The sequence below is a fragment of the Lissotriton vulgaris genome, chromosome 2_1 (assembly GCF_964263255.1).
Source record: "Lissotriton vulgaris chromosome 2_1, aLisVul1.2, whole genome shotgun sequence".
Lineage (NCBI taxonomy): Eukaryota > Metazoa > Chordata > Amphibia > Caudata > Salamandridae > Lissotriton > Lissotriton vulgaris.
This window is the reverse complement of record NC_141687.1, coordinates 853,274,593-853,299,373: the sequence shown is the minus strand read 5'-3', so window position 1 is coordinate 853,299,373 and position 24,781 is coordinate 853,274,593. Positions and strand designations below refer to the sequence as shown.

Here is a 24,781-nt window from a genome sequence, read left to right as displayed (position 1 = left end):
TGAGGCAGAGTCCATTAGACAGACCTTGAAGGTGAGCACCCCACCCTTCTAAGGATGCGTCCGTCGTCAGCGTGAGTTCCGGAGCGGTGGTGAGACAAGTAACCCCTGCCGCGATGTTGGACTGTTGCGCCCACCACTGGAGAGCCGCTTTCATGCGGGCGGTGACACAGACTATGTCGTTAAAGGATCCGGTGACTTGACGCCATTGCCCGTCCAGTTCTTTCTGAATAGGGCGAGTTTTCAATCTGCAATTCGGGATCAGAGAAATGCATGATGATGCCATGCCCAGAAAAGACTTCACGATCCAGACTGAAACGGACTGTTTTGCGCAAATACGAGCTACGAGGCGGAGTATCTTCCGCTGACGCTCGTGAGACACGCACGCTTTGGCTACGGAAGTGTCCAGGGTAGCGCCCAGAAAGGTTCTGCAGAGAGCTGGGCCAAACCCACTTCTCGACATTGATGGGGAGACCTCCTGACAGCGTTGAGTGTCCCGAACCAACTGGCTGTGAGATTGAGGTTTGAGAAGACAATCGTCCAGGTATTGAAAATTTTGGACACCCTGGAGCTGCAGGTAGGCTATCACAGGAGCTAACCCTTTCGTGAAGACACGAGGGGCCGGAGCGTAGGCCGAAAGGCAGCACCCGGAACCTCTCTGTCCCACTCGGAAGCGCAAGTACTTTCGATGACGTGGAAGAATTGGCACATGAAAGTAAGCACCCTGGAGGTCGATGGTGGTCATGTAGTCGTCTTGGGAGAGAACACGCAAAATCTCCATGAGCGTGAGCATATGAAAGGATTGGGATTTGAGAGATTTGTTCAGCCCTCGTAAGTCCAGAATCGGTCACCAGTCTCCTGATTTCTTGAGGATAAGGAAAAAACGGGAATAGAACTCCCTTCCCCTTTGAGACTTTGGAACCACTTTGATGGCGCCCTTCGTAATCATAATCCGAATTTGTTGGAACAACTCCTTGAGGTGGGGTGGAGGCGGGCCAGATGGAGGAGTGGGAGGAGGAATCTTGACGAAAGCATGACCCTTCGCTACAATGTCCAGAACCCAACGGTCTGAGGTGATGGAGGACCAGTGAGAAGAGAACAGGGAGATTCGACCTCCAACTTTTGGGGGAAAGGCAAGTCATTGTCGTTTAGAGGTAGATCCTCTATATGCAGACTTTCCTCAATAGGATTTGGAGGACTGCTGACGGGAGGACTGCTGCTGCTGGGAAGAATAGCGCTGATGACCCTGGTTACATGAGCAGTATGTTTGACGAGATCCTCCACGAAAATTGGAGTTGGTGCCGCGTCCGCCACAAAAAGGTTGTATTCGGAACTGTAAGGTCCCTAAAGAGCGAGCAGTGTCGGTGTCCTTTTTAATGGCTTGGAGAGCCCAATCAACATGTGCTCCAAATAGTGACTCTCCATCGTACGGCATATGAAGGATCTTTGCCTGTACCTCTTGACGAAACGAGGTGGAGCGGAGCCATCCCTGTCGCCGCAACACAGCTGTCCCTGCAAGCTGTCGGAAAACAGTCGATTCGATGTCTACTGAGCTGTCCATAATCTCCTCAGCTGCTCTCTCTCCGTCCTGCAAAATTTTCAAGGCTTCAGCCCTGGAGGGCTCCGGGATGAGGGCTACAAGGGCAGCCATGTCAGACCACATCTGACGATCGTATCACCCTAGAATAGCTAAAGCATTCGCTGCTCTCACCGTGGTAGAGGCCATTGATGAAAATTTCCGCCCAATGGCGTCCAGACGACCCTCCCGATCTAGAGAAGCTGTAATAGGTGATACTGGGTTCCTTGAGTGTCGCTGAGCAGCTTGAGTGACCACCGAATCAGGCTTTGGCTGCAAAATCAGGCACGTAGGGGAACCAATGGGTGCTTTATATTTCTTTTCTAGGCGAGGCATTTGTGCAGGGATGGTATTTGGTGTCTGCATAAGTTTCAACCCTTCGTTCCATATGAAATCAATAATGGGGACTGTATGGACCTGCTTAAATGGCTGATTCTTAAAATCATACAGAAAACAGTCCTCTTCTCTTTGAACTCTTGGCAGTTTAAAGTGTTGAGTCGCTCTGTCCATTAACTGATGGAAGCTGGCAATGTCCACTGGCGGGAAATCCCCAGGTGTCACTGGAGGAGGGAACGGCGTCTGGATTTGGTAGTCGTCCCAATCGGCCATGGTGTTGTCGTCGTGGCCATCATCCTGGATTTCGCCCTCTTCACGATCAGGGCGAACGTCATCCTCGTCATCGGAATACACAGTAGTGTGTATCCGGACTAACGTCTGGACTGGCGGGGGCGGTGCAGAAGGTGGTGGTAGCAGATCTACAGGAGGAGGTACTATAGGCACAGGTGCTGCTGGTACTGGCGAACCCTGATGTGATGGGGAAATCGCCTGTTATAATCCTCCAAAATATGTTGTAGGTTAGAAAGGAGAGACAGAGGCAGTGTCGCTGTTGGAACCTGCACCGCTTGTTCTTCATCCTAAAAATAATTCTCTTCAGGTTCCTCACCATAGTCCTGGCACTTAATGACTAATTCCGAAGGACTGCGTGCCGCCCCAAAAGGGCCACCGTCGTCCTCTTCTTAACCAGAGTCCTCTTCAGAGCCAGTGGCAAACAATGGCGAAGGTGGCTCCTGGCGACGTTGGTGTAGTGGGCCGACGTTGGAAAGACCAGAGCGTGACGTTGGAAGTGGCAGCAATGGCAACGATACAAAAGAGGAGGTAGTCACCGTCGACGAAGTCGCCGTCGACTTAGCAGATGACGACGGCAGAAGCGTCGACGAAGAGGCAGATGAGGATTCCGCCGTCGACGGTGTCACCGTCGAGGAAGCTGTCGTCGACGGGTCTGCCGTCGACGAGGTCTTCAACATCGACGACGAAGTGGCCGTCGACGGAGTCATCGACAATGATGAAGATGCACCCGTCGGAGAGATTTTTCTTTTTAGTCTACGAGAGGATAGGTATCGTTGACGAGACCGGTCTAGAGCCCATAGATACCTTCGTCGACATAGATGACGCCGAAGTAACCGTCGTCGACGAGCCCGCAGCAGATGACGACACAGTCACCATCGACGAGCCGGAGACGCCAGATCTCGTCAATGGGGCAATCGTCGACGCTCCTGTCAACGATTTAACAAGTTTCTTGGTGGAAACATGACTGGAAGAAGCAGAAGACGCCTGAGAGTCATATCTCGTGGGCGAAGCAGGAGGAGGTAAAGACACAGCAGGAGCCACAGAAAGAGAGAGTTTCTTTTTCTTTAGAAATGGAGAAGATAATCCTGCACACTGCTAAACTTACTGGCTGCTTTAGAAGTACTAGACATAAGGCTGTCAGAGTCAGAAAGAGGGTTATCCTTGTCCTTAAGTCTCTGCAACCAGAGGAGACGACCTTCCCTGTCTTTAAGGGTCTTAGTAGAAAAGGTCCTTCACAACTTTCATTTGCTCACCTCATGGTTCGGGTAAAGACAATATATACACTTGCTGTGGGGGATCTTCAGAGTATAAGCGCAGCTTCCCACAGGAAGAACAGGGTCTAAATAAAGACTTCTTACTTGAAGACATGTCAAACACTGCAATCCAGAAGAAAAGTTGAGAAAAACTGAGCAGAGCTCAGGGAGACTCCCTTCACACGTCGTGCGGAAGAAAATCTGAGGGACTGAGCTCCTCGGAGAAGGTTCTGGAGGGGTGTTTGCGCCTGATTGGCTGCAGTTTGGACTAACATAATGACATGGATATGTTGTAAGTGTTTTTCTCTCTGCCATGTATTCCTATGTAGGGATTATGTCTTGGTATTTCTATGCATTTCTACTGTGTATTTTTGTGTGTTATGTTTTTACATACTTATGTTATTAGCATCTTATTACTATGATATTTACCGTGGGACTCCCACTTCGACGACGGGGAATATTCAAGCATGTGAATCTATGAAAGACACCCCAATACTGGAGAAACAAAGACTCTAGTTGTGACCTATGGCCATTTTAAAACTGTTTACAGCTATTTAAGTTTACTAGGGATTCGAAGCCTGATGACGAGGAATGATTCAAGCATGTTAATTCATATATGAAAGAAGAGGGGAACTGGAGTTCCAATAATTAATTAATTTCTTCCCCTGAACTAGGGGCCAGATGTACGTAGGTAGTCGTTTGCGATTACCACATAGAGAGTTTTTTGTAATTCGCTATTTGGTAATCGCAATCACCCATGTACAAATGTGGGATTTACACATTTTCGATTTCCAGTGGGTCACAAATAGACCTACCTCACGAATATCAAGGAGGCAGGTCTTAATTTGCATCCCATTGGGAATCGCAAAACTTATAGGGATGGTGGCCTGCTAGTATCAGTGGTCCATCATGTCTAATTGTTTTTAAATAAAGCAATTTCTTTTTGTTTTTAAATGGAGCCAGTTTCCTTAAAGGAAAATGGGATATGTCTCAAAAAGAAAAATGTTAACTTTGCATTTTTTAAGAGCAGGTAGTGATCCATGGGACAACTGCATGGTCTTAAAAAATGTTTTAACAAACATTCACAAAGAGGAAGGGGTCCCTTGGGGACCCCTTTCTTTTTGTGCATGGGTTACCACCTACTTAAAGTAGACAGTAAAATGCAAATGTTTTGCAACAACATTTTGGTTGCAAAACATTCACACATACCACAGCGAATCAGTAATAGTAAGCAACGCTCTAAACACGGTCCTTCCTAAAACCAAATCGCAAACACAATTTACGATTCGGTAACAGGTAACCAAATCGTAAATAAGGATTCACACATTTGAAAAAAAGTTTTGCATTAGTAAACAGGCTGATTCTGTGAATCGGCCATTTTGCAGACAAAAAACGCTTTGTATAACTGGCTCCAGGTGTTTGCTTTGTGAATAAAGCTAAGCAAATTTTGCTCAAAAATAATGGCAGGTGGGCTGGACTAAGTTGCATCCTCCCCTGCTTTTCCCCATTTATATTATTTTGCAGCACACCAGGGTAACTCAATCTTAGCATGGTTAATGCACACAGAAACCAATACAAACTAGTGTTAAAGCAGCAGTGGTCCTGCCAAATGTATTCAAGTAATATACCAGACAGTTTCCTTGCTCCCTTGATTTGCACCTACCATTTTGTCTTGCTGAGATATATCTTTAGCTGTTTTGCCAGCCTCATATTTTCCCCCCAAAATCACAATAAAAACGCACACATATATACAAACAGGGTGCTTTTAGCCAGTTTACCTCCTCTATTGGTCTGTTCAAGTGTCATTCAATTTTTATGTTACTCCACCACAGCACATATCACGGGAAAAGGGTCAGTTAATTTCATCCTCTGGATGTTTTGGACTGTGGGTGAAGGCATGTTGCCTCATTTTTACAATTGTTATTTTTTTTATTGCACTGTTGCTCAAAAAAAACTGAAAAAATACAATTGCATGCCAGGCCTTTTTGCTATGTCAGTGCTTGTTTTAAATTGTAGTCAATTTTCATTATAGGTTATATATATATGAATAGAATGCTCTGTGATTCTGCCCGTTATTACTAGATGTTTGCTCTGTTCACCATTAGCAAGCTTCTGAAAAGGGGTATGAACAGCCCCTCACTCTACTGGCGTTTGTAAACCCACAAACTGCGCATGCAAAAAATTTTAAGTCCAAAACCCAAACATAAGCAGAAATATCACACACAAACGAGGAGAGTTAAACAGTGTTAAATCTTTACTTATGTCCACAAAACCTGTGGGCCTGCAAATTTTAGTGGATAAATTCTTATATTTCTGCAGGGACAGGAGTTTGGAACTTAACGTAGCCACAACAAAATATATGGTGTCTGGGAAAATGCAGGGGAATTACATGAGGTTAGGATAGTACGTGAACCTCTTGGGTGGGTAAAAAACTGATTACCTAGGGATAAGATTAAGCGACTCACCGAGTTGGAAACCACAATTAGACAAGAGTTATCTTATCTATGTCACAGGTCCAAATCAATATTGAGATTCCACAAACAGTCATATACTCAATCTTCAACTCCAGCACTGGAAGTCTACCGGGTGGGTGATCTTTTCTATGCGGCCACTACTTCGGATTGCCTTTACTTCGCATTGTTAGTAAGCAGAAACCATTACTTCGCCTGGTTTTACTGTGCATGACCGCCACTTCGCAGGATATCCACATCGTTGTTTTTATTTAGGCGCTTCTGTTTCTAAATAACATAGTACGACTCAGAAGACCCAGGAAGCTGGAGCAGTGGAAGGTGATCCACGAGGAGAGAGAGATAAGTGGGGTTGTGTAGGTGTAGTGTAGAGTAGTGTATTTGGGTGTAGGGGGTCGTGAAGGATAGTGTTTCGGAGACTCTGGGTACGAGCAGGGTCAGGGTCGTACAGGGGGTAGTGGTTTAGGGTAGTGTTGTGGTGTTAGTGTAGGGTAGTTTTCTAGGGTTTAGGGTAGTGTTTGGATGTCGTGCAGGGTAGTGTTTCAGTGTAGGGACAGGACTGGGGGTAGGGGCAGGGTCGTGCTGGGGGTTGAGGTTTAGGGCGGTGTTTTGGGGTTAGTGTAGGGTAGTGGTTTAGGATACTGTTGGGGGTTGTGCAGGGTAGTGTTAGGGAGTAGGGACAGGACTGGGGCTAGGGGCAGGGTCGTGCTGGGAGTAGTGTTTTAGGGTAGTGTTGTGGGGTAAGTGTAGTGTAGTTTACTGATTTAATGTTTAGTGTAGTGTCAGGGGTTGTGATGGATAGTGAATGAGTTTAGGGACCGGAGTAGGAGAATGTGTATGTTCACACAGGGGGAAGTGATTTAGGGTTTAGGGTAGGGTAGTGTAGTGGAGTTTCAGTAGTGTAGTGTAGTGTTTTGGTAGTGTTTTAGATGTGTAGGGTAGTGTATTTCTATTTATTATTTTTTGTAGTGCTGTTTTTTTAAACATTTCTTTTTTTAATATGACACGTTATTCCGCATACCATTTTTATTACTAGGCAAGTTTTTATACATACATTAACACTTTCAATGTAATGGTATGCGAAGTAAAAACTTGCGTAGTAACGGTTATTGCTAAGTAATAACTGCATAATAATAGCATGCAAAAGTAATGGCATGCACAATAACGTCTCATATTCAGTCTACCGTGCTAAAGTGGAGCTCTATATGTAGCAGAGATATTGGGCCACATTAATGTAAACAAACAAACAATCTGTGAAAATATTTTCGGCAGATCACTTATTTCGGTACCCACCACCACCCAATTGATTCCTCTGTTCTGTGGCCTAGGGATGAAGAGAATATACATGGCCTCACTGAAACCCCTAATTTATTGGCTACGCATGTGGACAACTCCCCAACTCTCTGACTACTGTAATTCTATGAGGGAGGTATTGATTACCAGTGGTGCCAAAAACTACTGTGGTTCAAACACATCGCAGGTTGGCGTAAATCGATGAATATGTTGGATCTATGGGAACACCCAGAGAAGGCATCTAGAGGTGACCTACTGAGATTGAAAGCCAGATATTCGGCGGTTGTGGGGGAGCACTATGCTACTAAATCAGCAAATGGCCATTTAACAACGCAAATTCTAAATGTTAAGCCATTCCCGCGATTTGAAACTTTCCTGGATCAAATCACACCTCCACTTACTAAAAGTTTATATGATCGATTCAGATATGGCAACCTGCTCCTAAAGTTTTCCAGCAATGAGGCTGCTGGGTTATCACCAGATTGATGCCTTGCCTGCGTTAGAGCAAAAGACTCTGAAGAATATGTACTTTTCTTTTGTGCTAAATACCAACTGATGCGCAGGAGGTGGATAAGACCGATCTGTTTAAATCTTGGAGCCAGGCAATATCAGATTGCATACTGAATTTTAAAAACGGACACATCCGGGTCAATAGTTTTTGCTGTTAGTCGCTTTTTATTCTCCTTTTGGATTACTCAACAAGTTTTTACTATAGGCTGCATTATTTGTTAGTACTCGAAAAAAAATGTTTTGACTTTAATATGTTGGCTAATGGAACTAATGCATTGTGTACTGTATACACAATGCATTAGTTTTATTAGCCAACATATCCAGTTGGTTAACATATCTATTTAAAAAGCCACGCATGCGGCGTGGCTCTTTAACTGGAAGGTTGTCAATCTGAAGCTCGCCATTTTATGTTATTTAATGTAATGTTTTTATTTCATCCACTTTTATTGTACATTTTAAATGTAGCCTTCGAAACATATTCTTTTGTTTTAGAATGTAAATTGATGAATTGTTTATCTTTGTACACTTTTATGGTTTAAAACAAAACAACCGCATAAAGTTTTTTCAACACAGTGTTAATATATTTTAGCTTGGTCCAGTTAATGACTAAGAAGCGTTTTCACTTGGTAGATAGGTCATAAATTGAAGGCAACATTGTTTTATGACAGGTGGGTGACAAGATCACAGTGGTCTAAGAGAACAAGATTTGAAGGGTAGGTATAAGGGGCTTGGGTGTGGGACATGAGAAAGACGTATTGACAGGAAAATGAGCTATCGGGAGACGAATTGGACCACTCTGGGCAGAGAATACCTTTACACTAGTACAAATATTACAATTTAATATTACAGTGAGCCCAGTGAACACCCACCACACCCATGCAGATATTAAACGAGATTTCACCACAAAACTCCAAGCCCACTCCGTAAAATGCCCTTTCTTAGTATTGGTCAGCATCTCATGGCTGCGCAAGATTGTGCCTGGCTATGTATTCGTGAACAGGAGCCCCAAAACAACACAGAATGTTAAACAAGATATAAAGAAACGAAGAGGAAGACAAAGATCATTACTTTGTAAGTCCAACACATGCACATCGGTACCATTCTCCAAGACCTCCTCGTTACAGTCGGGGCTCTCTGTCCGCGGGTTCTTGGGTATTCCTTCAATTTGGGCTTTCAAGCGTTTGATCTGTAAAAGTGACGAAAACAGTGACGTTTGCATGAGTTCACCAACTGCAGAGAAACAGCTAAGCATGCTCTGACAATAGCCAATAAATTATATCAAATAATGCAAGGTGCATTGCAACCAGGCAGCACTCAATATCCATTCACACAAATGCCGAACTAATGGACATTACATAATCCTGTGTAATTAAGTGGTGGTAGGGTTCAAAACCATATGCTAACGCTGGGTAGTAAGAAAGTTCCAGTCAAGTCCATCTGTAAGATTTGGAGCCTGGGGAAAAATCTGTTTTTTGTCAGCCTCATTATCCACTTTGCGGCAAAGATCCCACAGGCCCCACAGCACCACATTTGTTACCCCCAATTTACTAGGGATCACTTTAAGATGGTACCTAGCAGCAGCTTTTACAACGTCCTAAACTGAAGGGATATATAAAGTTACTGAAGACATAAAAGGGTGACTTGATTTTCTTTTCTTGCAAGAGACATTTTACAGGCAAGATATTTCACTGTGCCTAAACTATTACAGATGCCTAGTGGTATTTCATCATTTAACGAAACACTCTGGTGGTCATGGCTATCCTCTTTAACATGCTATAAAACTGCAGTCAAATAATGTGTATGAGAGTGGAATTTGCAGATGACAAACTTTACCTGTTCTAGGAACAATTCCCGTTCTTCCACCAGCTTCTTCAGCCTTATGTCTGGTGACGGAGAAACAAGAGCGAAAGACTTTCAGTCAAAAGCTTGCACAGGGCTGCCTATGGGGATCACGGCAGATGGAGACCTGCTCTACGGTTAGCCAATGAAATGAAGAAGAAGGCAAGACACGTACCACATCCGGTGAGGTCATGGACAGGACTGGGAAGGGATGACAGCCAAGGAGACACAACTGCCAGACAGCTCCACAGCACATGCCGGTCACTTCCGTAGCATGCAAATGGGCTAAGTCGTCTACTGTGGGGGTAACATGCAGGGAAGCTAGTGGTAACTTAAACAAAACTGCAATACAAAACCTTAAAAGTAACTTTCACATGGTTAGAATGCACACATTTACAGGAGATCAATGGAAGACATTGAAGCAGTTCACAACATGATTACTAAGACCTGGCAATATCATAGGCCCATTTAGGAAGATGTTAATTTTTCTGAACACAGACAACCCCACATTACCAGTCGCTGTGGAATCAGCCATGTAGATCAACTACTTGGCCACAGAAACGGAGACGGAGAGGGGAAAGGTGCCATGGTGTCTACATTCTTGGATCGGACTCTTATTCGTTCAGATCAACTGCAATTATTCGTTGTTTGGGAAAGCAGACACATGCTTCGCTCTGGACCTGTACATGGACTACCAAGTGGAGTTTGACCCATATGGAAATTCATGACATGACTATTCTCAAAACATAAAAATGTGTTGTAAACCTAAATCTACGGAATTAACTGCCTTTGGCTACCTGCATCTTATTGTGTACGTATAACAAGAATGCACATACTCACGAACATACATGCTCAGACCAAATCCCGTGTCTATTGATCTAAACAAGTATTGATTGTGTCTGATCTGAACAGAACAACCAAGATTAAAGAAACCATGCCTTGTTCTGTCTCACGGTCAACTTCTTAATGCCTGAAGAAAAAGTATAAAACTATCCAGAACCTTTCACAGAACGTGTAGAACAAATCTTTTCCTTTCATTACGTCATTTCGTACATGCTGCAGTTCTAGTATCCCTCATCAGACTCATCATGCCATGCAGTTTGCTACAGTATTGACTCCCAGGTGTCCACGTGTTCGAACAGTTTCTGGAAAAGTATACAAACACTCCACAGGGCTGTGTAACATACATGTGCTAATTTGAAGGGCATTCATTATTAGATAACCTGCTTTAATTCTCCATAGTCAAACGATAAGTGTGATATTATGGAATCTAGCACATGCAGGATGTATCAGAAAAGGACATCGGGCCATATCACAGGAGAAAGATCTTAAGGTCATCTTGTCCAACGACCTCAAAGATTTGAATCCATTTTAAAGAACAGTCGAGAAAGCCAGAGGAATATTAGGGTGCAACCAGCAGAAAATAAGATGTTACTGGGGTGTATCGTTATTAGCACATTAGGGGAAAAGCAGGGGGTTAGAAGTGGCCGCGCTCAAAGTTTTATTTCTAGTCAGTCAGCCAAAATGCTTTAAATCCATCACACAGATCAACAAATTAGAAAATAGATACTTTACAGAGTACTAAATAGATTTTTTTATAGACAGTCCAGCTGGTATCATAAAACGAATATAATTATTCAGACAGAATAAAACAGTTCATAGGCTAAACACATTTACAGTTTACAAAACACTCCACTGGTTTCATTTCAGTTATAGCTGCTCAGGAGGTGACTTACACACCTTATAGGCACTTGGAGCATCTTATCTAGGTTGCCATAAGAAATTTAGCTATCCCGAAGACATGGGGGCCTGGATGTACTGGTACTTAAAATTCTAAAAGCAACTTGGTATCCCCCTATTACCAAGATAATTACACAGTGGAATAATCCACTTTGCTCACAAACTACTGTACTGGGGTCAAAAGTACAATAGATGTTCCAGTGTCCCCAAAACGCCAGCCCTCCCCACACCAGACATTGGTCATCATCACCCTTGTTTCCTACAGACCAGTTAAATATAAAGGATTTGACCAGAAGGATACCATATCTAAACTGCAGCTATAGTTTGTGTGCAAAAAGATGGTTCGATTTCATTGATTGATACCTCAAAACTCATAGGTAGTTTAAAATCAGTCATAAAGTGAGACTGTGCTTTTACTCACTATGTCCATAGCTGCCCAATACAGATTTTTGATCTTTTCTCTAGATAACTGGCACAGGTGCTCTGGAAAAAGCCAAAAGACATCTAAACTCAAACTCTGTAAAAGAGTTTTAGTAGCATGAAACTAGGGCATTTTAACTAAACTAGAGTCAATGAAAGCTACGCTTGTGCACTCCGCTCCCACTCCAACCCCCACCTTTAAATTCCCTATTATTTTCCGAGCATTTGGCTGCACGGTGTCCCTCAAGGCAGGAAGTCCGCGAGGTGAAACGGCCGACAAATATTCACTGATAAGCCCTGATTTTAGCAAGCATTACATTTTCCCGTTCTTCGGGGCACTAATTTTTGCTGGCCAATGTGCCGGCCTGTCGCTGCTGCAGGTCACCCGGCAGTCAGTTTCCGGCACAGGGGGAAGTGCCACCCGGATAAGGCAGAGACGCTCGTGGAGGAGCCCTGTGCAGCATCTGAGCGTTTTACCCTTGCCCCACTCACCCAGGAGGGGAGCTCCCACAGCCGCCGGCCTCCCAGAAGCTGATGCCCATCTCCGGCTCCGGTTTTAAACGCGCACATGTGCTATCATGCTGCTGTTTACCTGATCGCAAATATGAACTCCTTCCTGGCAACTTCAATTTCGCAGCCCACTCCTGGAGAATACTTTTGGTAACTGACCAAAACAAGGCGACCAAAAAAAAAAAATAGGAACCGCCCACCACCGCAATGACATTGTCAAAGGGGCAGGATGAGAAAATAAATCGCCGGAACGCCCACGAGTCGCCTCGCAGAATGACGGAAGCCTCTCTCTTCCAATGGCTAGCCTCCATTTATGGAGCTAGCCAATGGAAGAGAGAGGCGGGACAAACATCCATACTGTAACTCAAAAGATTTCGCCCTGCGCGAAAGTCTGCTGCTCAGCTTTCGGCGAGGCGAAACCTAACAAGCATTTACAATGCAATGGTTTCGCCTTTTGAAAAGTTTGAGCTATTGGCATTGTAAATGACAACATTTGTATTTATGTGTTGGTTTTGAAAACCGATAAATAAATGGCATTGTCATTTACAATCGATTTTGGAAAAGGGGGTGGTGATGGACAGAGTTTCTGAATGATGCAGAATACTCTTACCCAGTCAAGAGATCAGGGCTTGATCCATCACCGTTTTTTAGCTCACTGCACCATCCCAGCTCACAACCTGGCTACATGCAAATTAGTCTGTTCCTGTCCCAGTGCATGATGGGAACAGGGCAAACCAAACTACCAAGCCAATTCTTATACTGGGAAGGAAACAAGCTTCCGGGGATTTACAATGCCAAAAGTTTAATCTCTTAACCTCGAGGCGAGTACACAAGCAGACCCTGTATCTTTGATATCTGGCCCTTTCGTAAGTGAGAACAAAAAGCACACCCTGTGAGAGACACAAAGCTGGGGCCTGGGCACAAAAGAAGAGTACCAGGGCACATACATCAATAATCACTGTACAGGTAGGTGTTAGCAGCTCATGAGCATGTACTTACATCTGCTTAGGGCATGCAGTGAAACAGGTCCAAATATGTACTTAAAATGATTTTGCAGACAGTGATCTTTCTTTAATGGAGGCCCAAAAGAAAGGACCTGCAAGGGAAAAAGTGGGAACGTAAACTTGAAAAACGAAATCTCAATGGAAACCACTTTTGGGTGACCGCCCCTCGGGTACACATGGGTTGTTTTCAGATTTGTTTTTCCACAAATAGCGCCCACTCCTTTAAATCAAATCCACTCCTGCAGTAGGTGCATTACAATAAGGCTTCGAATCCATGTTGCTTCTTTCAAAAGGAGCACGGTGTTCTTTATTTTAAAAGTAAGGGGATGGAATGTGAAAAAATACCAGGTGGAACCTAAACCGTTCAGATAAGACATTGCTGCAGACTGATTACTACTCTCTCTGTACAGATGGCTTCTAGTGAGAAGATCGATCATGTGAGCGTGCATCGGGCAGCGGCCTGAGTTTATAGAGCCACCGTAGGCGTTCACATTGCTTCCTGGAAGCCATGTGGACGGCAGATTCTGCTGCATTCATATATCTAGCAGCACAGGGCGGGTCTATATTCCCAGGCCTTTCCATCGTGTCCTAACAAACGTGCCTCGGTGCTGGTGTAGTGCCTAGAAGCGTCACAGCATGGGCTAGAGCCCCAGCGGGATTTAGTTTATGGAACTCTGAGTTTCTGCACTCCGAGCTGCCGGGATAACGCCGAGAAGTTAAATTACATTTCAATTCTCATTTACATTATTTGGAGAATGTAATGCTGCACATTCCACGACTGGAGTTAGAATAGCAAATAAAACTCAGAAAAATGTGGGTAGAACAGCGCGGTCCCAAATATTCCAGTGCCAGAGAAAGGATAGTATAACAGCTGCCCCACCGACGAAAACCCCTGCTGCCCTTGTTGCCCAGGGCCGGTGCCACCATGGCACCTTGGTATGGGCACTCGAGTCCACGGTGGGCTACATTGTGTTTGAGTGCAAGGCTCCGGGGATTCGCCAGGTGGCGCCATAGTCACGCTGGTTGTGCAGACAAGCCTGGCCAAAGCGTCTCAGTCACCAAATGCCTCATGAATATCACATTCCTTCTGCTGTTCTTTTTGTCCAGCTGCTCCAGTCCAGGGCTTTGGTTTCGATTCTGGGACATACTGCCTTGTTTATTTCGTTATAAAACCGGGACTTTCAGTCCCAGAATCCAAAGACAAAAACTTGGGCTCGAGTAGTTCATCATTTACAGAGCTCGGCATATTAGCAGCTCAGCAGGAACACCCCGGCTGTGCCCCTTCTGCTGCACACTGCACCGTCTCTCGACTGACAAAACATGGGGCGCGGGTACATGACAAAGGATCTCATCAGAGAGGCAGCTTTGTATCTGCAGGGAGTGCTGATGTGGGGAGCACAAAGCCAGAGCTTGGTAGAAACTCGATTGGCCAATCTCTTTAAATGACAAGTTTACTGTGCAGTAAAAATACAAAATGACCCGACCTGCCTCGGGCCTTCTGTGGGTCCACACTTGGAATGCGGAACATACCGCACACGGACAGCGGGAGGAGGGGCGGGAACGGGCACACAGGCACGGACAGCGGGAGGGAGGGCAGGAAAGGCATGGACAGCGGGAGGGTGGCGGGAAAGGCACGGACAGCGGGAGGGGGGCGGGAAAGGCACGGACAGCGGGAGGGGGTGCGGGAACGGGCACACGGACAGCGGGAGGGGGGCGGCGGGAACGGCCACAATCAAAAGCACTCACCTGGACTTCCTCCGGCGGCGGTCGGCCGCGGAATGACCAAAAGAAACATGGACGACACAAAAATAAACCCCGCCCACCGCCGCACTGACGTTCTAAAAGGGGCTGGATGAGAAAAAATCTCAGGAACGCCCACGAGTCGCCTCTCAGAATGACGGACGCCTCTGTTTTCCAATGGCTAGCCTCCATTTATGGAGCTAGCCAATGGAAAACAGAGGCGGGACAAAGCCCACATACTGCAAAACAAAAGATTTCGCCTGCGCGAAACGCTGCTGCGCAGCTTTCGACAGGCGAAACCTAAAAAGGAAAGGAGAAACGCGCACTGTAAATGAGCGTGATTAATGACCAGGAGTTAACAAATAACCAAGAGTATCTAGCAGAATTAATGGATGAGGGCATGATAGTGAAGGGGCCTACAGGGTAGTGAACAAAACCCAAGTGGGAGAAAGTGTTAGTGGAAACTGACAGAGAAAATAAAGAAACTTATGCAATTTTAGGACCAATATCAGATAAAGCAGACAACTACCCCTGTAACCTTTAGGCTCTATGACTAGATGATCACAATAAAAATCAAGTAAAGTGAAGAATTGACTTAAAAAGGAGCCTGGGAAGTCAGCCTGGAACATAGACCAGATTTATATCCGGGTGGATGGCCCCTGGGTCTTCAATCCAGATGGTGTAGGTTACTCTGTCCCCATGGTGGAGAGGCCGCCCATCAAATTTAGAAATAGCTAGGTGGTCATTTATAAAGCCTCTTGCAGGAACTGCTGTCACAACTGTTCCTGTTAGTGCATTTTACTATTTGCTACAGGGCTACTTCAGAAGGACGCAGCCCTTTAGCAAACAGCATTCTTGGTTTTCTTTTAAAAAAGAAAACCCTTAATAAGATCCCCCCCCCCCCCCCCCCCCCCCCAAGAAGAAAAAGTAATGCTCCCCTCTCCATGAGAGGTTTATCCCTTGGCAGCGATAATTATAATTGTTTCACTGTTACTGAACGCCAGGTTTTACCTGGCAGTAAGCAGCAGCATGTGACTGGATTCCTGTCCAGTCGGGTATGCAGCATGACCATCAGGACCCCAGGGGCACTGAGAGCCTCCAGGTCAGTATACTAGTGGGTGGCAACGTTGCAACCAACTAGGTTAAAGTGGGCGAGGTCTATAATGATCAGGGGACAGAATCGGAAGACGAAGGGGTGAGGGTAGGACACAGAGAAGGAACGTGGCGGATTGAGGACGCCGCAAAAAGAGGACATGGGCTGGAAGTCCTGACAGACAACTGGTGGGACAGAGCACCTCTCCTGGAGGCTAGAGACCTTGGATGATCAACAGAGGAGGTACAGGACTGGTGCCTGACCAGACTACAGAGAAGACGCCAGCTACAGACCAGGAGGATAAAGAGGGGGTTTCCCCTGGGAGTGGCGCTAGGGACGTGGCTGCCAAGGCTCTGGAGCAGGGCCGTGGCCTCAGGCAAGTGTCTGACAGGGGTTGGGGAATGCAAGGTGGTGGAAGGTAGCACTGGATTTTTCCTGCGGGCTCTAACAACCTTGAAGACAGTCTGGATAAGATAAAAGACTTCGTTTTGGTAATCTGGTTGTATTGTCCCTGGTGATGTGGCATGTTTTCTACCTTGCACTGAGCAATTTCCAATCGGGTAGAAGTATTCCCTCAGTTTATAAAAGGCACAATCCAGTAACTTTGTGGTGTGGTGTTGGAACTTGTATTGCCCCCAAGAACATGCCTTACTAAGCCCATGGTTTTTTCTACCCGAGGTGGAGCTAGGAGGATGCCCAGATGTACGGCGGTTCGCCCCTACTGGAGAGTTAAAAAAAAATTACAATAAAAGTCTGCTTACTCATATCACCCCTGTAGTCTAGTTCAGTCCATTCTCCTGTAACACAGTGAAACAAATTACTACATGTCCACCCATCTAAATTGGGCCGGCAGACTTGTAGCCATTTATCCAAAGATCCTTACTACCCAGGGCCACTGGAGAAGTTCTGGGCCATTTGAGAAGTTTAGCCATGGCACAGACAGAATTGTCTCTGCTGTGGCCAAACTTAAGTTCCACCCGCAATTAGATTTGGAAGGCGGACCAATCTATTTTCGAGGAGGGTAATCCATCGTTGCTGCGATGGAGTACCCTCTCTGCCAATATATGAATCAGGACCATAATGCCCGCAACTACAGTGTGATTGATTCATGTTTGTTTTTATCTGCCTCAACAAGGGTGTAAGGACATCCCAGACAATATAAGAAGCCAAGTTATACCTGGTTAATCATTTTTATTTTTTAATCAAAAATTGGTGGTGATGGACTTCTAAAATTATTAATAGGAGCAACTAATGACAGTATGGATGAATATTTATAGCTATGCGAAAGTCTATAGGAAATGATTACATGTGTCGGTATTCTGATCTTAAATCTACGTTAAATATAAATATATCAAAATCAAAATCAAAATAACAATAATGTCAGAGTCCAGTGTTTATTAAACCTGGTGTCACCATTAGTACTGCTTCCTTGATGAAATGTATACGGTACGAAGATGTGCATCCTATACTGAAACGTTTCTATGGGTGATGATATATGGCATTGGGCCTGTCAGTTTTGTTGCAAACTTTGCCTTTTTTCTGCTGTTTGCTTAGAATAGAGTATATCCAAAGAACAATGGTTCCTGTGGCATACCAATGTATAGAATATGTGATACTGAACAGCTTAAATAAGCAATATTTAACTTGTAGCAGAGAAAGGTATGGCAAGGAAAGAAGCACACGTATACAAAATTTATAAGAAAAAATTCTTATATTTCAACTCATGAAAGTATCCATATTTACAACAGCAATACATATACAAAAAAGTTATATATACAGGAAAGTGCAGTGCGTCCCAAGTGATTTCGTGAACAAAAACAGAACAAACACAAATAATAAGTGATCTGTACAGTTTTGGGTTATGGGTATTAACACAGGGAAATGACCAAGCAATATGATACAGTAATTGCTAACAGTGACTACAAGGAACCCTTGTAGCACAGTGATTTATGATTCCATATAGTCACTGTTAGCAATTACTGTATCATATTGCTTGGTCATTTCCCTGTGTTAATACCCATAACGCAAAACTGTACAGATCACTTATTATTTGTGTTTGTTCTGTTTTTGTTCACGAAATCACTTGGGACGCACTGCACTTTCCTGTATATATAACTTTTTTGTATATGTGTTGCTGTTGTAAATATGGATACTTTCATGAGTTGAAATATAAGAATTTTTTCTTATAAATTTTGTATACGTGTGCTTCTTTCCTTGCCATACCTTTCTCTGCTACAAGTTAAATATTGCTTATTTAAGCTGTTCAGTATCACATATTCTATACATTGGTATGCCACAGGAACCATTGTTCTTTGGATATACACTTTGCCCTGGTTCCGCTGTGAGTAGGGTTCCCTTGTTTCCCCTTTTCGTGCTTAGAATAGAGGGCATTACTGTTGAACTGCTTTTGAACGTTCTGTTCCCGCATTGGTCTTTTTTGTGGAGAAGTGTGGCTCACTGGTTAGAGCAGGCAGACCCTGAAGCAGAGGTCAGACCTAGGACCAGGGTTCGATTCCCGTCGCGGCAGGGTGTTGAGCTCAAATGTCCACGGACTCGATAATTCTCGCTTCGTGCCTGACCTAATCATGGGTTCACACTCTGCAACTCTGGGCATTAAGCTTGCTTAATCTCCACAATGCCCGCCCCCCCCCCCGCGGCGGGATGCCTGGCTTTCACCTTGGGGATGCCCTGTAGGGGCTATCTCACAGGGAAAAACCAGGACGAGTTCCCAAGGCAAGCGCGGAGATACCCCTTCGGGGGTCGATTCTGGCGCTATATAAGAAATACAATAATAATAATAATAATAGTCCAAGGACTTGTTATCAAAAGGTTAATCTGAACCCTGAAATTAATGACCAAAGTGTCTTCCAAAGTAATATCTGTGGCCATTTGTATATAAGCAAGTATGACCTATTGAATAATTACTTGTAATTACTGGATTTTCACTTTGGGCTTGACGTCTATTAATGTGTCAGTTTCCTCCATATACCTTCTTGTAAAGCGTTATTAGTGCTTACACATGATATACGTAACCATTCTTTAAAAGCATTCATCTTCTAGTTGGCCCAAACAGGTGGGACTGTAGTGTGTGTTGGGCATATGTGCCATGCCCTGGAGTCCAATCCTAGCTTGTATAATCTGAAATATAATATGTTTGATTGCCCTGTGACATTCAGGAAGGGTCAATTGCGTCATAAATCCTGGTGGGGTTGTGAACTGAACCTGCAACCTACTTCTTGAAGAATGACGTTTATAGTTAATACTTGACTGACCTCAAATACGTGGGTCACAGTGCCACCACACCGTTACACTGGCAATCAGGAAAAACACCGTTTGAAGAAAGGACCAGAGAGGCACTGGAAAACTGCAATCTGTCTGGAGTATATCTACAGAAGACATATGTAAATACACTAGTTCCTAAGACTTTTCTACCCCGAATATCAGCACAGTTGCCGGAAAGTAAGAAGGGTCTGCAGGAGAGAGGAGCAGGCAGGAGGAGCCAGAGAAGCTGTTCAAGGACATTGCTTCAGCACTGCTAATGGCCCCCAAATGTGTCCTTCAAGTGCCATTCGAGTAGCTGACTTCAGGCAGTGATGGGGGGACAAGGGAGGTAATTCAAGGACAGTGGCTGTAGTGTCAATGTAGGGTCCAGTCCAGTTCTGTATCCTGGGTTTGTGCCAAGGAACTCGTGCTTGAGCCTCGAGGTGGAAAATATTTCTTCGACTAGAATAAAAGGAAGGGCCAGAGGAAGGAATCACAAAGTCCTGTCATTTATTGGTACACGCCACTTATGTATTGTTGGGTCCTTTGGTTCATTGATCTACATTCATGTGTGGCTGCACAAGGCACTGAAGCCCTAAGTCCTGGATGTACTTATGAAAATACTGCCATTGCAGTGCGTGCTCAAGTTATTCGGTGTGTGGGGACTGGATAATCTATGGACAGTTTGATTGAGGGACAGATTTATTAGAGATAGCCTATGGCAGTTTGTGCCTGTTATAGTGAGACTACTCATGTCTATGAGCAACAGGACTAAACAGGTCTACTGGGCACCACTAGGATGCACTTCTCCATCGCAATAGGCTCTTTTAAGTTGCACTCCTGCTGATAAGGTGGAGAGGCTTCTCTTGACAAAACATTTTTAAGATCCTTAGGCAGAGATTGCCACCAGGTAGCTTATTGTCGACTAATGATTTTTGACACAGCCTCCTAAATGGGTAGATAATGAGGAAGGCTCAGTCAGAGAAAGTGATTAGTAAAACTACACTCATCCAAGATAGCCAACATTCATTCTTATTCTTGCACCTGATTCTGATGTTCTCTTTGTTAAACTCTGTGTGCACACAGCTCTACCCATGTGTCCGATCCTTTGTGCTTCTGGTTGCTGTAGGGCTCCTCCCCTACTTCTCTCTCAAAGTGCTTCAGTTCAGCGCGGGGACACGCATTCTGCGTAACCAGGCGCTCTATAAATGCCCCTTAATAATAATAAAGGCCAGCCCTCTTTCAGCCATTGCTTTCAGGCAGTGTCAATTATATACTAGATCAGCCCAGAGGAGTAATTCTCTTTCCTAATAATACCATTGGCTAATAGGTGTATTTTATCTCCTAACAAGTGCTTCTATTGCACTGCACGGTGTACATTGTTTTCAGTAGCAGCAGCAGCTGGCAGCGAACATTTGGTTAATTCAGAAGCCATCTTAAAACTATTTCCCTCATTAGAAAGCAACACATTGTGCTAGTTAACCAAATGCTTAACCTATAATCCTGCTATATATGTCAGTGCACTATAATACTTATCAGGTGGCATTCTGAAAGAAAATTCATTTGTGCAAGAAAATGCAGAAAAAATACATTTGAGATGATTTTACTGAAAAATGGTATCAGACAAATATAATTGACTTATTTAGATGGTTCGTCAAATGAGCGTTTTGTTTATGCAACTTATGTTGATGTTAGTGTTTTTTTTTGGGTCAATCTTTTCTAAAACAAATTGCCGGTGCTGCCAAACATGGGATTAGTGCCTCCAAACAACTGCAAGTCCTCCCACCAAGTCGACTCCTGCTATGACCACACAGAGCAGTACTACAACCAGTACGGTCCAGCATGCTAAGCATTCTCCCGAAGATTCCTGCATAACAGCCATCGCTCTGACATAACTTGGCAGGCTCCAGCCAACATAGCGTGTATGATTGTGCAGTAATAACTCCTTGAGCCGTTGTGGCCGGAGGTCAGGCAAGCAAGCAGAAACCACTGTGTAACCCTCACTCATTTTTATCCTCCTTTTTCGTTTTTCACACACGTCACAAGTGCCTAGAATGGGTCGTGAGGAATAAAACATCAACCGCTTTAAGGAGGTTATGAGAAATTCTAGTCAATGCATTTGCGAACAATTTTTAGAAGCAGATCACAACCTTCTCACATACCCAAAAATTAAAGGAAAGTCACACTAGAAGTTGGTCTCTTCGACCACTTGGGTCCATTTTGGAAGCTAACAAATTGACTGGCGCACAGGCAAAAATAAAGGTACATTGAAAGAACAGTCTGGTCAGCTGAGAATAAGGTAGTTGACAAATGGTCTTTTGCTTTCATCATATGCCCAGCCACATGCGTTGTGCATATTTAAGCTGCATATTATTTCCCAAAATAAAACCCTTAACTCATGACATAGGAGGCAACTAATTAAGTTACTGTATAGCCAGAAAGCAAAACAGCAGCAATTTGGACAGACGAAGGCTAAAAGAGCTTGCAAAGGCACCTACTCCCAAGATATATATTTGACATCAGACCAAGAAGTAAAAAACGTCAAGCGAGGTTTTTGGCTATTAGTATCAAATTCTGGCAACATATAATTAGATCTAACGCCTTTACAGTATTTTTTCAATTTATTTTTAAATATCCATCTATATTCATCAGTGTTTAGTTTTTGCTAACTTTATCTGTGTTTATACACGTTTGTTTTGGGTTTTTGAGAAAACATTTTATTTAACCAACATGCCTAACAGGTTTCAATGATATGAAGCCCCATAGTTTATAAATCAATACACTTAAATGAAAACTAGCACATTTTAGTTTCAACTTTGTGCACATCTACTGCTGTTTGTGCCTCATTAGGAAACTTTTTTTTTTTTTAACTCCCTTACCTGTCAATCCGCACATCCTACCTGGCAGTCTTGACTGATACCATTTGGAGTTATTAAAAACTTAATTTCCATTTGTTTTCCTATTTAAAAAGCAAATACAGACAGGAACATAGATGTTTTCCTGTCTGTATTCTGAAGTAAATGAGTAAAAATGGAAAACCCGGAGTATTAATTATAGTACCCTTATGGGAAAATGTTAATGACTGTCAGATCATCCACAATGTGGGACTAGAATGCAAATGTGGAAATACATGAATGATGCATTCAGCAGTAATCTCTAAATTGAACTGTTTTTTTGCGTTTTTTTAACATAACACCTACCTTTGCCTACAATCCTCCTGTCAGCAAGGAGCCCATTATATAGAAACAATCTAAGCTTAGCGCTTTTCATCTAGGAACTAACTAAACCCTCAAACACCCATCCCGCCAGGGTCGTCTTATCAATAATACAATGGTTGCCAAATGATGCCTTCTCTTGGTATATATTGTATAAGATAGCCTGGGCTCGGCAAGGAGGGTGAGGGAGGGGAGGGATGAGTTTAAATTGTTGGGGGGGTATAGATAGAAGACCAATTGCTATGTCTGACTTAGGGAAGAGGTGAATTCACGGCAGATTGTCGTGAACATATCCTTAATAGATGGGAGATGTACTATTTATTTCTATGTGCATTATTTGCAGGTCAAAGGTTTGTACCTCTTTATGATGTCATGAATGTATTACAATACTGGTCGGAAATTTTCAATAAAAATATATTATAAAAAAAAGATGGTCTGTGATCTATGTTGGCAGAAGCCTCGGATTTCTAAAGTTTATCTTGGTAGCAGCTGGGATATCTCATCTGGAAAAGTCTAATTGCTTTCAGATAAAGAGGATGCAAAAGCTCTTGGAATTCATGGGCTAGGATTAGTATAGATGGATTCCAGTCGACCTCATATGACTTTAGTTTGTTCTTTAATTACAGGGCTATATTCTCGATGGCCAGAGTGTATCATAGTCTAGATAACCAAGTGGAGAGTGGGGCAGTAGTCTTTCCCCAGGATAAGAGTAAACGTTGTTTTCCAGTCACTATTGCAATTGCCAGCTTTGCCAGATTTTTGCCAGCTGAATGCCTCCATGTGATTTGGTCATCTTTGGCTCGACCCCCTCCAATACTGATCACTGTTTAAGGGTTTTCACTTTACAAATGTTTCTGGGGTTCAATACCAATAGGTCAACATTTTGTGGTGTGCCTCACATTGGTACACACATGAGGGAAAAGGTAGGGCTCAGCCAAACTGCTTTTCCCACTCCCTGTATGTCGATCTCGCCCAAGTTCTTGTTCCCATCTTCTTTGGCCTGGAATTTTGGAATCTTGGACAGATTTGAGGACGAATTTACATAGAGTGGAGATCAGGGCTTTATCTTCATACCTAAGCCACTTCTCCACCCCTGTTAATGGTCCCAATGCTTCCTAATTCATTGTTGGGTAAAGCAGTAAGTGTCAGTCTTGGGTGTATGTGTACCTTTTGGATTCTGGGAGGTCGAATTTCAGCTTGAGGTCTTTGAAGGAGAGCATTAGTGGATTAGTGATGAGCGAGCCCACTACAAGATAATTTCTTCTCATGCTAGATTTTAAATTGCGTGTGGATAAATGCCAGAGTAAAATGTCGATTACATGAGATCGGGGTGAAAGATAAGGGGGAAGTGGTGAAACCTAGCCTTAATAATACCGTATCTCAGATTGAAAGTGTAATCCTAGTTATAGGTGAAGAGGACAGTCCCCAACTACAGTGTACCTTTTTTAGCAAAGAAACCTGCCCATACAGATGTGCATGCTATAAGAGTCTCTATAAAGCACCTATGTTTCGACTTCTCTTTTTCCCCCTATTCTTTGAGGACTCATAGCACGGCCACATGGAGACAGGACATAATGGGTTGAACCACAAGACCTGACTGTGATACTAGCCTTTAGAGAAACTTACTTGCTATGCATGGGGCTTGTTTTGCCAAATGAAGGTGTTGATCACATTTTGGCTGCTTGAGTATTGACAGCAGGGTTGGCATTGGTATTGTTTAAAATAGATAAAGCACCTTCAGGAAGACTGATCTTTATTACAGCTACTCTACCAAACCAGGATAAATGCTTGATGTACAATTGTTAGAGGTGTCTATTTCCCTGATTAGCATAGTATGATTCATGGCCATTACCTGTGAAGTGGTTTGACCAAGGAGTATTCTCAGATATTTCATCCTTTCCCAAGACAAGGAGATTATGATAAGTCTCTGAAGATGGTCTATTTGACGGGATCAAGGGTGCAAGAGAAGCATCTCTGATTTGGTGATATTTATCTTGAAGTTAGAAATATCATGGAATTCCCTCAGATCATCCAAGAGGTGTGGTACTGATTCAAGTGAGTGTTAGTGATATTAGTAAACATTCCTAATCTGTTTATAGTCCGTATTATGTCTCGGTCTGTGTAATACTGTACAAATGTAAAGAGGCATCACTAGTGACTGTCTGTGTGCTTGTTTACATAAGGATTTTCATCTGCAAGTGTTGGGGTGCCAGATTCAATAAACTCCAATTCAGT

The 24,781-nt window shown here is 43.8% G+C and overlaps 1 protein-coding gene across 2 annotated transcripts in view; it reads right to left on the bottom strand.

The window, feature by feature from the left end:
• Positions 1 to 24,781, bottom strand: part of LRRFIP1 (LRR binding FLII interacting protein 1) — a 470,251-nt gene that overhangs the window by 45,546 nt on the left and 399,924 nt on the right. For both annotated transcript variants that reach the window (XM_086956332.1, XM_086956334.1), the window contains 2 exons: positions 9,558 to 9,607; positions 8,793 to 8,910 (listed from right to left, as the gene is read on the bottom strand). In XM_086956332.1, coding sequence (XP_086812458.1) covers positions 8,793 to 8,910; positions 9,558 to 9,607 — 168 coding nt within the window. The remainder of the gene's footprint in view (positions 1 to 8,792; positions 8,911 to 9,557; positions 9,608 to 24,781) is intronic.